The sequence below is a fragment of the Onychomys torridus genome, chromosome 3 (genome assembly GCF_903995425.1).
Source record: "Onychomys torridus chromosome 3, mOncTor1.1, whole genome shotgun sequence".
Classification (NCBI taxonomy): domain Eukaryota; kingdom Metazoa; phylum Chordata; class Mammalia; order Rodentia; family Cricetidae; genus Onychomys; species Onychomys torridus.
The window spans coordinates 154059089-154074566 of NC_050445.1; the positions used below are offsets into that span (position 1 = coordinate 154059089).

At 40.7% G+C, this 15478-nt stretch overlaps 1 protein-coding gene across 24 annotated transcripts in view; it reads right to left on the reverse strand.

The window, feature by feature from the left end:
- Positions 1-1583: 1583 nt before the first annotated feature.
- The window catches only part of C2cd5 (C2 calcium dependent domain containing 5), a 95888-nt gene continuing 81993 nt past the window's right edge, over positions 1584-15478 (reverse strand). For 9 of the 24 annotated variants that reach the window (XM_036180634.1, XM_036180629.1, XM_036180631.1 and 6 more), the window contains 5 exons: positions 10762-10812; positions 9801-9902; positions 8353-8543; positions 5880-6026; positions 1584-2888 (listed from right to left, as the gene is read on the reverse strand). In XM_036180634.1, the coding sequence (XP_036036527.1) occupies positions 2760-2888; positions 5880-6026; positions 8353-8543; positions 9801-9902; positions 10762-10812 (620 nt within the window). In that variant the 3' untranslated portion in view covers positions 1584-2759. The remainder of the gene's footprint in view (positions 2889-5879; positions 6027-8352; positions 8544-9800; positions 9903-10761; positions 10813-15478) is intronic. The other 15 variants (XM_036180639.1, XM_036180628.1, XM_036180641.1 and 12 more) reach the window with 3 other exon arrangements.

Here is a 15478-nt window from a genome sequence, read left to right on the forward strand (position 1 = left end):
TTAGGGAAGAAGGACACACACACACACACACACACACACACACACACAGTTGGGTGTGCCTTACTTTCTTCTGAACAAATGCTTCATTTTCTTAACCCTGTATTAAAATATCTTTAATAAAATCACTAACCCTGCTTGACTAGACTGGCTAGTACTCATTTGTTTTAGTGTCAAAGTTGTGAACCCTTGTTGGCCTGAGTCAAGGTCCCCAAGGCTACAGGAATGCCTTCAGGCTGGAGAGAGTGTCAGCATGAAGCTATTTAGCTGTCTCATCACCACTGACAAGCATGGAACCTTACGGAAGAGGGCTTTTTCAGCAGTGCCACAGGCTGACAGACTAGCTGGAAGAAGGAAGACTGAGTGCAGCCCTGTGAAAAGGATGACATCTGAGTGACCAGGAAAGGTCTGGCCTGCTGAGTCCTCAAAGGCTCTAATTACCTATGTCCTTCCTCTACTGATCATTTATGAAACCCTGGTATGTCCAGGGTTACTGCAGTATGAGACAGATGAGAACCTGACACACCAGAAGGTCCTATGAGGGGCTGAGGACAAAATGTAGCAGTCAGGGCACATTGGGAAGGAACTACTTAGAGTTAGAGGGCTTATGTTAAAGAAATATCTAGTACAACTCCCTCACATCTGTCATGCCTGACACAGGGCTGCACAAAACCGCTGGTACAAGCTGTGTGCCTGAACAGGAGCAGTTTTATTGAAGTGAGAGAACTTCAGTCTGCACTCAAACACCAGGTTCCCTGAGACAGGCAGTTGCTTCCTCACCTGGAAATGAAAGAATTTCCTCTGTAGACTGCAGATACTGAAATCAAGGTATCTGGCTTGTTCAGCCTCTGTGGGGATGGTGACACTGCTCTCACTAGTACCCACTTTGATGCCTTGAGTGACACTGGGAAAAAAGACCAAACCCTTAAAAACACAGAATCTGGACCCAGAAGCATATTATGACTCCATTTACACAAAATGTCCAAAGTGAAAAGTCATAGCAACAGAAAGGTTAGTGTCAGCAAAGACCTGTAAGAGTTTGGGGCTGGAAAATGGAAACTGCTACTAGGTATACTGCTGTTCTGTGTGAAGAGAATGACCTGAGATAGCACATGGTGGTAGCCATGCAGCTCTATGCCACGCTGATCAGCAAGAAGTGCATGATAGGGGCAAACTTGTGAGAATTCTATTTCAGCAAAGCTGCATTAGGCTAAAAAAGATTAAATCAAACTGTTTATCAGACTCCCTGACACAGAGTATGCAGGTCACTGAACTGGAAGTCTGATGCATGTGAGAACTTGCATACATTTGCTCATGACCTACAACTACGCCCTATGATCTAAAAGACATTCAGAAGCAGGTATTGAATAGCTAACTGCCCAAGGACAGCAGGAGTGCCATAAACACACACACACACACACACACACACACACACACACACACACACACACACTGAAGATGAGGATCCACCATACAGTAGATGCTCAGGATATTTACTGACTTCAGGAATGAGTGTGTGGAGATGAAATAATAGTAATGACTCAGAAACATCACATCAAAAAGGCAAAGAAATAGAATCACTGTTTACCAACTTTTTATTTAAAAAATAAAATTATAAACAAAATACAGAAAAATATTGACACCTGTATAACAATAAGTTGACTTTTCATCTTTAGGGTAATTTGTTGTTCTGAGAGAATAAAAATTCTAAGTTTTATAAGGAAATTTTGTTGGGCAAAGGAGGGCTTTGATATTTCATTAGCAGTGGGTACCTGGCATAGGTAAGACAATACAAACATCCAACACGTCACAGCATATTCAAGTCTCATTTCCAAGTCTATACCAAATAGTGTACCTCTCCAAAGTCCCTAGATTAGTAAGAGTGCAATTTATATTGTGAAAAAACAGTCTTGTTTTTCCTAGGTTGACTGTATTTTCACTACTTGAATATGTTTCCCAATGGACTCTCCCCAGTTAAAGCCAAGCCTCTTCTAGACAATTAAATATGAAGCAACAGACAGTTTTGAAGCATCCTCCTCCTTCCTCAATGTGGACAACCAGTTCATGAGGCATCTCCCCACTCCTTGATGTGGACAGCCAGTCATGAGGTGTCTCCCCACTCCTTGATGTGGACAGCCAGTCATGAGGTGTCTCCCCACTCCTTGATGTGGACAGCCAGTCTTGAGGTGTCTCCCCACTCCTTGATATGGAAGCTTCCAGGGGAAGCTCCTTCGAGCATCAGATAAGACTGCAGATGCACACTGTAGAATTTTCCTTTTAAATATGGCTGAAGTACATTACCTGTCCAGCTAACAAATTCCTCATTTCAAGCAAAAGGTACTGAGAAACCCACAGAGTAATTTTCTGAAAATACACAGTAATTTCCTCCATTTCTCAAATCAACTATGGACTCATTAGCAATCTGGATTCCTGCTTAGTTTTCTTTGTTACAGAAGCTACTTATTGCAGCCTCTTAACAATCTTCCCATTTCATTTTTAATTATAATTTTATTAAAATCAACATAAATTACAAATAACTCCTGTAACTGAAGGTGCTAGATTCCATGGGGTCTGTCTGTGTAAACAGGGCAAATGAAGTGTCAAGATCAGAAATTCTTAAGTCTCCAAGACGTCCACACAAACCAAACCAACTCATACTCATTCCTCCTTAGTTATCTATCCCAGGCTGGGTTTTTGGTCTGAGAAGATGACGACAAACAATGGAGACAGATGAATTTCATTCAGTTGAGCTCCTTCTGTCTTCAGGTTGTAACTTCTCCAGTACATGACGGCTGGCAGTTGACAACTGGCTGCTGAGTTGACATGACCTCTAAGTCAGATTCACGAACAAAAACCACTGCATCACCACTGACATTTATGAGACACTGCGCCTGTGAAAACAGCAGACAGAAGCCCAGGTGCATGCAGCCACAGTGGTCAGATGCCTGCTATGCAAGGGATCTGGGAGAAAACCAAATCCAGCACAGACCAATCAACTACTAGATAAAAGAACCCAGCAGATGCTCAGAAAAGGAAATGTTCACAAGCAAAGAAATCCAGAAAGTCTGGGAACAAATGACAAAATATTCAAGCCTGCTATAAATCAGAGATCTATAAACTTGACAATAAGAGCCTATGCCATATATACTGGAGAGCTGGTGAAAGCTAGATCTTATGAGGTGCTGACAAAGGCAGAGGGCAATAAACAGGTACTGGAAAAGAGCAACCACTCTGAAAAGCAACGTGTCAGTCTCTCACAGAGCAGAAAAAAGTATGAACTCTGCAATACTTTCACCATTCTGGCCTGTATTTTGTATTTTCCTCTAGGGAAAAATTTTGGATGGGACTTTTTATGGCAGCATGTTTATAAGAGGAAAATACTAAAATTAATGTAAATACCATCAAGAAGAAAGTGAAAATACAGAAGTTATACCTGAAATACTAAAGAGAAGTAAAAATACACAAAACTCTATCAATATGGCTGAGTGTCATAAATGTGATAAATTAATGAAAATACTTAGAATGTGGAAAATAGTGTCAATGGAGGCACATTCTGTCCCATATGAAAACTACAAAAATGAGAGCCCTTCCCTATGGACACACTCACTGTGCTAGCCCCTTATGTCCATGTTAGTTCTTATAGCACTGTATATACATCAGAGAAGCAGTCAACAGCTACCTCCTACAGGAGGAAACAGCTGAGGATTCTGAGTGACTAACACTGTGGAGTGCTGAGTGGATGAAGGAGCAATGAAGACAATCCTTAGGCCTCGAGCTGAGAAAGTCATTTAAAAAAAAAAAAAGAAGTGAAAAAACCAGCTACAAAATCACGTGCATAGCAGTACTACCCTGTATGCAGAAGTGATGTGAATTGTGTACTTGCTTGTGTGCAGCTAAGACACTCTCTATATCCTCAGGAACAGAAGTGACATTAAAATATATAAGAAGAAAAGAAAGGCACTAATGACTTCAGCTGTATAGGTAAAGAAATTGATTGGCTGGAACACAGACCAGGGAGAACCTTTTCTATTTATATATTTAATGGTTTTGAGACAGGGTCTCACTATGTAATCCTGGTGTAGTGGTTTGAAAGAAAAAGGCTCCTAAAGGGAGTGGCACTATTAAGAAGTGTGACCTTGCTGGAGTAGGTGTGGTCTTGTTGGAGGAAGTGTGTCACTGTGAAGGCAGGCTTTGAGACCTCATATAAGCTCAAGCCATGTCCAGTGAGTCCAGACCACTTTCTGATGCTTTCAAGTCAAGATATAGAATGCTAGGCTACTTCTCCAGCACCATGTCTGCCTGCACACCACCATGTTACATCATGATGATAATGGACTAAACCTCTGAAAATGTAAGCCACCCCAGTTAAATATTTTCCTGTATAAGAGTTGTCATGGTCATGGTGTCTCTTCACAGCAATTGAAACCCTAACTAAGACACCTGGGTAACCCAGAGCTATGGGGACCGGGCTGGCCTCAAAGTCATACAGCTCTGCCTGCTTCTCCTACCTCCTATACTTATTTTTTAATTGAATTGTTGAAGTTTGAATTGGATACAACTCCTCCAAAACATACATTAAAATATCATAATATAAAAGACTATATATATGTCCATATATATCTTGAAAATATAAAAAAACAAGGTCAGGATGGTTTCTTCAGTGGGAAGAACACACAGGCCCATGAAGTGTGTGGGATGGGGTTAAGGGGCTGCAGGCACTCTAGTCTGCATGTGTGGAGACCAGACATCAATGTCGTATCTTCCTTAATTGTCCAGCTGACTGCCAGGGCTCTTCAGCGTGTATGACAAGATTCCCACTGTAACCTGCTTCACCAAACATATCAGAAAGCTGTTTTCTGGCTTTCAGAATACGACTATTCTTTAACATCTATTAATGTTAGTGGAAGAAACTAACAAGCAGAACTGAAAAGATGGTTAAATGGTTTACCTTTTTCAAGAAATTGATTAACTTAATGGCTCTGAAATAAGGCTAAAGCTGTGTTTGACTCTCCTCTTACATTGCTCGCAAATTTATGACAGAAGCTCACTGTGAAGATTGCTTTATCCAAGAAAAGCCAGGAGTACTAAGAATGCAAAAATAATTTGCCCTTAATTATAATATCTAAGTATACAGCTGGCAGCAAAGTCCATACCCACAAAGACACACACATCTACTCTTCTCATTCCTGTGAAACCTGCATTGCAGTCTCCTGAATGCAGTGTCTGCCTGCATATCCCGTGCTCAGGGCGCAAGTCCATTTATCATGTGTGTCATACAAAATGTGATTTATGTATGTACCAAGTGGAGTAGGATGGGGCATGCTGCCTTCAGGATATTTTGTTACTTATATAATTATTTAATTTTAGAAGAAATCTTTAAAATGTTTGAGCTCTTTCAGTTAAAATTAATTAATAAAAGTACGATATTCTAAGGTTTAATCTAATAAGACCTCTTCTTATTCTATACCCCATTTACAGAGTAACATTTAATAGAAATAAATAAGCAGTCTGCCCCTACTGTATGCTCTTCACCATCAAGGCAGGTAAACCTAGACATCCCAGCACACAGAGTGAGGGGTGCCTCAGATCTTCTGAGAGGGGATACAGTCACATCCATATTCCCAAAGTTCACCACCAAAGTGGCAGAAGCAGTAACTCAGTGCAAAAATTCCAGCAATATTTAATTAAGGGTGACAGCTAGTCATGTGAGATGTGGAACACAGCCTGAGCGATGATGATTACACGATTAATAAAGTCACTTAGGTATGCTTTAAGCATCTAGAATCTAATTCTAAAAACCAATTAATTCTTCTAGAAGGGCATGGATGTGAACAGGCCAGAGGTCATTTTCAGACTGCCTTAGAGATGTTTAGTCGTCTCACCTGGTTCTTACTCGGATTCTCCATGAAGACACACTGTTTCATAATGTAGGAAACAACAGCATTCCCTCCCAGTGCAGCAACGTGAGCTCTTACCATGGCAAACACTTCAGCAATGAAAGCATGGAGGAAACCACTGACTCCTCCTTCCTGCAAATAATGGATGAGACCATTGTATCACATTCAGCTAGGAACACATGTAAAATGTCAAAAGCACATACACATTCTAAATTGCCTTAGTGTACAAGACAATCATTTACATTTCCCTCATAGTGAGGGGTGTTTTTTTGCATTAATAAACATACTTTTAATAAACACACCTCTGAGTAAGGATTTTAGAGTACTCTCATTAAAGCTCAGATAAACTGTAATTTGTCCATGACTAGCTTTTATTATACACAATGTATAATTTATGAACGTGATGCTGGAGAACAACCCCAGGGCTTTGTGCCGCTCAGCAAGTGCTCGACTAGACTCATCTACACCTATCCTCATCACCATCGTCATCATCATGGGTACACAGGGTCAGAATCGTGAACTTCTGGACTCAGCCTGGCTGGGCCTACACCTGTTTTCCACATCATATACTAATACACAATTCAGCACTACACAAGTAAAATTCCATATGCATTGCCAGAGCATGAAAAGAGCAGTATGGCGAACTTTTTCTGTTATAAAACCAAACAAAACAGAAATTAAAAGCCAGTCAATAGCTTAAATGCTTTTCTACTTAAGTTTTCTATCAACTCTACTTGAGGTGAGGTTAAGGACATTTCTGAATTAAACTGGAGTTAAGGAACAGCGGAGTCTTCTACTAGGAACTAAATTATTTTCTTAAGTACATCTTTAAAAAGTTGACATGCATGAATGCTCTGCCCGTGTATATGTCTGTGTACTACATATATGCCTGGTGTCTAGAGAGGACAGAATATGTGCAGGTCAGTTATAGAAGCACAAATGACTGTAAGAAGGATCTCACCAGGCAACGGCACATGTGGGATGCTGCACCCTTGGCTAATGGTGCAGGTCTCTGCTGCAGGGAGACTGACCAGGCAATGGCACATGTGGGATGCTGCACCCTTGGCTAATGGTGCAGGTCTCTGCTGCAGGGAGACTGACCAGGCAGTGGCACCGCAGTAGGGAAAGCTTCCACAAGAGCAAAGAGTAAGGAAGTGAAAACACACAGACTCCAGGGTGGCCAGCAGCTTGTGCCTGGACCCCACTATCTACCAGGCTGAGACAACAGGATCATGTGTGCCCTACACTATACCATACACAACTAGGAGTGACTAGAAAAGGAAACAACAACAACAACACGTCAATTTTGAAACAAACCTATCTGTCAAACTTCAGTGGACTTTAATTCTCTATTATTAAGAGGTTCTGAGACTACATGGTTTATTCTCCACGTAAACATAATTAGAGTACAATTACGCCAGATTATCTTAAAGCAAGCATACACCTAACTAATTAACCTGTCAGACATTATTCATTTATTTAAAGAAAGACATATTGTGCTGGCTCTGTGCCAGGCAGGCTTCACTCTGGGAGAAGGAAGTGTGGTGTGCAGACAGCTGTTCCAAGAGCACAAGCACACAAGAGCTTCCCGTGACACAAAGCGAAGCACAGCTGAGTCATCTTGTAAGAAAGGCACTTTCCACAACACAAACTGCTGCGACATTAAAACAGAGATGATAGGGTTTCACACCTCAGTAATTTCAGTTTCCCTATTCATAATACTAATTTGATCAGCAGCCCTGACTCATAAGATACAATATAATTTCCTTTTCTATTAGGTTAAATTCCCATGTTACAAATGACACAATAGAGTGGCCTTGATTTTGAAACTGAATCATATGACATAAAATTCCATAACCACTATGTAACAGTTCCCCGTGTGCACTGAGAATGGCGGGAAACAGCGCTCTGTACAGTCAGGACTGAGAACCAGTGGGCTCCTTCTTTTCCAGAGGGAAGAGAGCAGAGGTAAATACAGTATCTCTGCATCACACAGCTACTATAAAAATCTACTACTTCTAAATGTGGGTCCTTAAAAACTGCTGTTTAGGGTTGGGGACTTAGCTCAGTGGTAGAGCGCTTGCCGAGCAAGCGCAAGGCCCTGGGTTTGATCCTCAGCTCAAAAAAAAAAAAAAAAACCTGCTGCTTAAATGCACCTTAACAAAACAGCTACTTAGAAAACATAGGATGTCCTGTCAGGGCGGTTTTAAATCTTGCATCAAATATAAAAGGAAGTTATTTGTTTTACAATAAGGGTCTAGAACTTCTAGAAACAAATTTGAATCAGATACAACTCTTGTAAAATGGGTGACTGTATGAAATGCAAGTCTTATACAAAAATCCATCTGGACAGGTCACAAATAGGTAAATAAGTAAAATATAAGAGTCTATGTTATTTAGAACTTGGTTTTATTACTCACTCTTTCAAGAAAAAAAAATTTAAGTTTTGTAAAGTTACCTCACGGAGAGAAGTAGTTTCTCTAATAAAAAACATGTTAATGATGCCGAGATATTTTGTTATCTTTGCTCCAGGAATGAAAGAAAGAGGCGTCATCTTAACAACCCCGACTGTGGAACTTGCACAAGGTGGAGCAGAGCGATTCCGGAAATTTCCATCACCCATGGGACTTGCTTTCTCAACCGTCACAGCTAAAATTGGAGAAATAACGAAAACATTAAGAACAGACACTGGGAACTAGATAATCCCCTAAGGTTTCCAAACAAGAGGTGACAACATTCAGCTGTCTGTGAGACTAAGCCATGTCATGAAAGAAAAGAAATTATCATGCACCACATGCAATTCAGAGAGAGAGAGAGAGAGAGAGAGAGAGAGAGAGAGAGAGAGAGAGAGAGAGAGAAACAGAAACATGAGGAGATGCTGGAATGGAATTCTTTGGGAAGGAAAATGGCATTCCTGCAAAGGAAAATGTTGATGCAGTGTAGCTAGGCACACAATGATCGGTTACATAGTGGAGAAAGGAAAGCGCCAGAGCGGTAAGGTAGCTGCTGTAGAAACAAATTTTCCAAGGAGAGTGTGAAAGTTGTTACATTCCCAGGACATTTTCCACCTGTCTCCGACACTCCATCACTGTTGACAGCAGGCAGCCTAGGTAACACTAGGTGTAATACATCTCTATATTTCCTTCCCAAACTTTTTTGATTAAACAGCCACATAATTTAACCTTTAACAAGCAATCTTGGCTGTCTAAGGGATGTTTGGGGAAGAACAGGTAAAATAGTTACCACCACTTACTAAGTAACTGCAATAAACACACATCCCTGTGTTTTCCTAACCTCACAACCAGCTACAGGGTCACCATCATGCCTGTTTCCACAAGGGGAATCTAAGGTTGTCTAGTTGTTAATTTGGTACCTCTAGGGTTAAAAATACGATTCTGTTCTATTTTCTGTATCACCCCCTTTAAAATGTAGTTCTTTCCCTTGTACATTCACTCAAATATTGTTTTCTGAAAACCTGCCAAAACACAGGATATAAATCACCTCTCTGAAGTCTAGCAGTAAGACCAGCTGTCAACTTTGTAGGCACACTTGACCCTTTCTGTACCCTGTCTGAATTTCAGGCTTAGGAAGCTGACAGCCATGCAGTCAGTAGTTCACTGGATCCCGGAAGAGTGTCTCTTCAACAAGAAAGCTGGCCACATCCATGTACTTTCAGAAAGTTTCATAAATATAAAATTTAAAAGACAATTCTACAGCTAGAAGTAACCACTGAGAGACTCTATCTACAATAACTTCTCACAAAGGACCAAGCATCTGGAGCTTTCACACTCAAATACATGACTGATTGGCAATGTTGTTACTAGGCAGTAAGGTCTAGCCTTCACCACTGGGAAATCAGGGATATGCTTCTCAGGTCATCAGAATGTGGTAGAAACATCCGCCTACTTGTCTTAATTGATCCGCGCCTTATGGTCTGAGCTTTCAGTTTAATGAGCTCTATCCAGCTGCTGCATCTGTCTGCAAAGGAACTGTAATCAACTGACGTTGCTGAAAACACAGACAGAAAACAAAAGAAAACACAAAGAAAAATATGGATGACGTGTCTTACTCGCCATAATCCTCCTTGATGATGTAACTTAACTTGGCTGTAGCTTAGGGAAAGAGCGACCTTTTCAGGTCAGGCAGGAGAGGGAGAACCAGTGGGGAGTGGAGCTTAGACATTCAAGTGTCCAAACCCAGTGAGGCTGGCGGAGGGCTGAACACATGAGCCTGTGGTCTCAGGGGGACAAGTGCAGTCCAGCTGAGGCCTGAGCTCTCCTCCTTCTAAGAGTTTTATTGCTTCTGATTTTAATTTATAATCCAACTTATAATCAACCAATTATGAGCAACCCCTCCCCCACTTTAGCCAAAAATCAAAACTAAAAAAGAATCAAGTGCTGAAAATACTTGAAGGGGAAAACAAAACAGAACAACAACAAAAACCCCACCACCTCACAGGCTGACCTGTTTCTAACTAAAGTATCCTCTTTCCACCATCAGTAACCCAGCTACTAAACCCAGGAAAACCAAGCGGTCATTGTCATCCTACATTCTGCTTCCAGGTCTGACTTCTGGCTGCAAGGCCTCCAGCAAGATTTGTGGCTAGCACTCCTACAAACAGTAACTTTTACATGCTGCCATTTATAAAAGATTAAAGAGCTAAAACCTTAGAAACTGGGAAGACTATTACAATATTAAAAAATAATAACAAAGTAAATAATCAATGATTTGTAAAACATTCTAAATACAGTAAAGCCATATCTGATGTCTACTCCACTGTCCAGACATGTCTATGTCTGTAGCTGTATGTCAGCTCAACTACAGCCTCACACATATGGAGACTGTGTGCTTAGCCAGGCAAACTCACCTCTCTGTGCAGCTGGTGTACCTGAGTTAGAACTCGCACTCTCCAGATGTTCTAGTAAGACAATACGAACAGCATTAGCTCAGATGCTAAGCACAAGCCAGCACTTCTTCCTGCTGATTGTTAATATCTTCTGTGAGCCCGAAGAACAGAGTAAGTAAATCTTTACGGCTTCATTATAAAGGCAAACCAAATACAAGTATTAGCATTTAAAACGCAGTTCCATTATGTGAAAACTATCCCCATTAATAAATACCATGCCAAGACGGCTGCTTACTATGACACCAAGTGAGTTTCTGGAGAAAGTACAAACAGTAGCATGTTAGTAGAATGATGGCACAGGGCAAGAAGATGGGACCAAAGAAAGGGTGGGTCAGTGTGCTGGGGAGGGCTCAGAAGAGGAAAATGGAAGGCAGTATTTTAGGAGAAGGGTAAGAGCTAGTACCACAAAAAAACCACACACCAGGTAACCACCCGTGCTCCACACATATCAACCCCACTTCCTAGCCTTGGCCCTCCTCTCCTCCAACCTCTCCATCTGATTTTATCAACAACTCTCTCTGCTGGTAACAAGACTTTGTGGTACTTAAGGGTGACTGACAGATCTCCAGAGAGATGAATAGGAATCCCAGGATCACCCAAACAGTACCATACTCTTCCTAGCAGGCTGGAGAGTAGCATCCAGACAGGCATTTGTTGTGTATATGTAAGATATTGTGGAAATATAAAAGTACTATTAAAGTCAATATATTTTTGTTGTTTATGCTTTTTCTGTACTAGCCTATTTGAATTTTTGTTTCAAGGAATTATAAAACTAAAAAAAAAAAAAAGGAATAGCTCATTAGAAACACTAAAAATTATTTGGGACATCCAATTTTTTTAAAGTATCAACTAAGTAAAAACATTTTTCATCTCTAATGTTTTGACCTTTTGGTAGTATTTTCAAATTAATAAAATTTAACTACACAAGATATGATTTTTAATGGAACATTCTCCTAGATGGAGTAGCCTTCTCATCTGGTAGCTAACACTGGAGAGCATGCAGTAATTAACAGTCCTCCGAATGTGGAGTTGATTAATAAATGGGATCACTGGGTGCAGGCCACAGATGACTGGGAAGGTGCCATGCTGCAGACATGCCTGAACATCAACTATCATGTCCACAGACTACATACCTAACTGGTACAGTCCTTGTGATTCAGGAGACAGAACGAGATGGGAATACAGGAAGAAGACAAGGAGGCCCTGACATGTATTCAGGGGCTTAACAGTTTCTAGAGACCACATAGGACAGAAAGGGACTCCATGCATACACAGAGAACAACCAGCCTACTCCAGGCTTAGAGTTTTCTAGGGTTCTCTGGGGCTACTGCTGAATAGGATAGACTCTGTGAGCATACATTACAGAAAGTATAGTTGAGCTGGGTGTGATGACAAACACCCACCTACCAACTTGAAAGGCAGAGGCAGGAGTTCCAGGCTGTCTCAAAAAAATAAGAGGTAGGGTACTATAGCCTCATAGTAGACTGCCTGCCTAGCATGCACAGGCTCTGGGACTTGATCTCTATCAACAGAAAGAGAGAGACAGAGAGAGAGGGAGGGAGAAAAGGATGGAGGGAGAGTAGTTTAGATTGGGCATCCTAGGAACATTTTTCTCAGGAGCAAGAAGGAACAGCTAAAATAATTTTAGAAACCACTAAAATGAAATTCTCTCCCATAACTCAGTATTCCTGTGTGTGATTTAACAGCAACCCTGAACTGTGCCAAGTAGAAACAACATGGTACAAAGCAATACGAAAACTATATCTGTTTGTAAACACACAATGATGAGCCAAGCATTTGGGTGCATACTTGTAAACCCGGCATTTGGGAAGAGGTGTGAGGAGGATTAGGAGTTATAAGTCATCCTCAGCTATGCAGTGAGTCTGATCAGTCTAGGCTACATAAGATCCTAACTCAAAAAATAAATAAATAAATAAAATTACGTTATTTTTCTACAGAGAATAAACTAATAAGAGTACATGCTTTTGAGAAGGGAAATAAAGGGAAAAGGAAACTTTCAGATTACATGATTTTATAGTGTAGATATTTCTCTCTGAAATTGCCACTCTCCCCCTAAATACTTATAAAGATAGGTCTTTATTCCCTAACTTCAATAGTTTTGAATCACATTCTTCAATGTTCAAGGAGCCCTTTTAGCATACTTGGGATAGCATAGTTATCACTAACACACTTGCTATGATCTTAACTCTTACAGAAATGCTCAAGGTCAGATGGTTTGGGGACAAGTGAACTTTGGCACCTCAGTCCAACTTGCACACCTTAAACTCTGAAGTCCTCAGACTCTTGGCTCCTTCTCAGTATAGTCTCACTTCCCAGGTAACAGGCTCTCAAACAAGAAGGCACTACAACTGTTTGCAGTGTGGCTCATTGATACACTGGTAACTAATTAACAATAAAACATAAGCAATCTCCAGGTCATTTTTAAATGGAGGACACAGATTTCATTATTTCTCATTAAGTATCACTCAAGCTCTGCTGGGGAGCTAGCACTGAATTCTGTGTCATCAGAACATCTACATGGAGGAGTGAGACAAACAGTTCTCATGTGAGAGCCCCACTCCATCTGCAAAAAGCTGTTATCAAGACACATAGCAGTCCACACTTTCACAATGTGTGTGTGTGTGTGTGTGTGTGTGTGTGTGTGTGTGTGTGTGTATGCGCACCTGCCCCTGTAAGCAGTTAAGGGACACTCTGCAGAGGGCATGCTTCCTTCTTCAATCATATGAGACCTAGGGATGGAACTCAGGTTGGTCATCAGAGCTGGTGGCAAGTACCCTTCCCCACTGAGTCCTCACACTGGCACTGCTTCAGATCTTTAAGTCATCCTCATCAGTGGGTATGTGGTGCATGCCTTTACCCCAGGAGTCTGGGCAGGAGGATGACTAAATATTTACAGCCAGTCTGGGGCTACATAACAAGTACCTGCTGTGGATATCGCTCTATATAAATAAAACACTGATTGGCCAGTAGCCAGACAGGAAGTATAGGCAGGACAAGCAGAGAGGAGAATTCTGGGAAGTGGAAGGCTGAGGCAAGGAGATGTTGCCAGCTGCCACCATGACAAGCAACATGTTAAGACACCAGTAAGCTACAACCATGTAACAACTTACAGATTAATAGAAATGGGTTAATTTAAGATAGAAGAAGTAGATAACAAGAAACCTGCCACGTTCATACAGTTTGTAAGCAATATAAGTCTCCATGTGTTTACTCAGTTGGGTCTGAGTGGCTGCAGTACTGGAGGGTGAGAGAGATTTGTCCTAACTGTGGGCCAGGCAGGGCTGGAGAAAACTCCAGCTACAAGTACCAGATCAGCCAGATCCACAAAACACAGCATGATCATGTTAGCAAACTAAAAACAAAACAAAAAGGTATCATTAAGTGATAACTCTGTCACTCCCAGAGAAATAAATCTAACCAGGCAAAGCAAATACCATTACAAATTACTTTCTTAGCTTACTCTAACAATATTCAGCAAACCCTATGGCCACAAATATGGAGAAGAAAACAAACTCAGGTTAAGAATGGGTAAGCATTAATGAGCATATTAATGACCAAAATAACAGCAGCAGCAGAAGTGGCAAGGCTTCCTCCTCCCTCCTTTCATATGCTTCTAAAGTTCTTCTCAGTTATCTGTCACAAGTAGTGACAGAAGCATCTGTCAACTGTAGCTCCTTGAGGTACATGCTGACATTCTGTTGCCATGAGAACAGTATTACAGCTGGTTAGGTCAAACAGCTCTCTCCTCCAGTGACATGGGTACCACTGTAAAGGATCAGTTTGGTCTTTCCCCCACACTATAATGCAGCAAGAAGAAGGGCCTTCCACATTGCCAGAATATGATGTAGGCCTTCTCAAGCCTCTAGAACCCTGAGCCACTAAGTTTCTAGGCTTTCTAAGTCACCTTGTTTTCTGGTGAGCAACACACACTGGACAAAGACCACTATAACACAAATTAACTCTAGCGACTTTTTACGTCTCATCATTACAATATATCAATCATCTTTACTGTACATTTTTTAGAGTAAACATCTTTTCAAAAATTACTGTATTAAAAATTCCTACAAAAATTATTCTCTTGTAGAGTAAAAGTAAAAAATAATACTTTCTTGTAGCCCAGAGTCTTTAATTTTTATTATTTTCTCATTTAAACTTTTAGTTTTAAGTTACTATGATCACAATTGAGTTTTTACATGCTTTCAGGAATTTTTATCAATATAAAAAATGATTGGATATACTTTATATATAAAAAGGTGGCTTAATAACTAAGTTATTGGTGAATCAAAAGATAGAAATAAACCTACCCATAATGCTACTTAGAGGTGGATGAACTGATAAAGTAATTACATATAAGAGTTGTAAATTAAGGCATAAAGATAGAAATAACAGCTTCAATTTGAATAGTTTTAATGGAAACCCAAGACATCAGTAATGTGTACATTCACTAACATGTCATGAGCTTCCACGTGGGTCACACTCTCCAACTAAAGACAAACACCCTCCACTACTTTCTCCTTTTTGAACTCCCTGTCATAGTCTTGCACCCACTCCTGGGCATCTGGGCTTCTTAGGACTATGCTTTATGGCTTCTCTTCCAAATATTGTTAGCTCTCTCCTTCACAGTCTAGGTCTTTTTCTTTGCTTTGCCCTCCTCGGC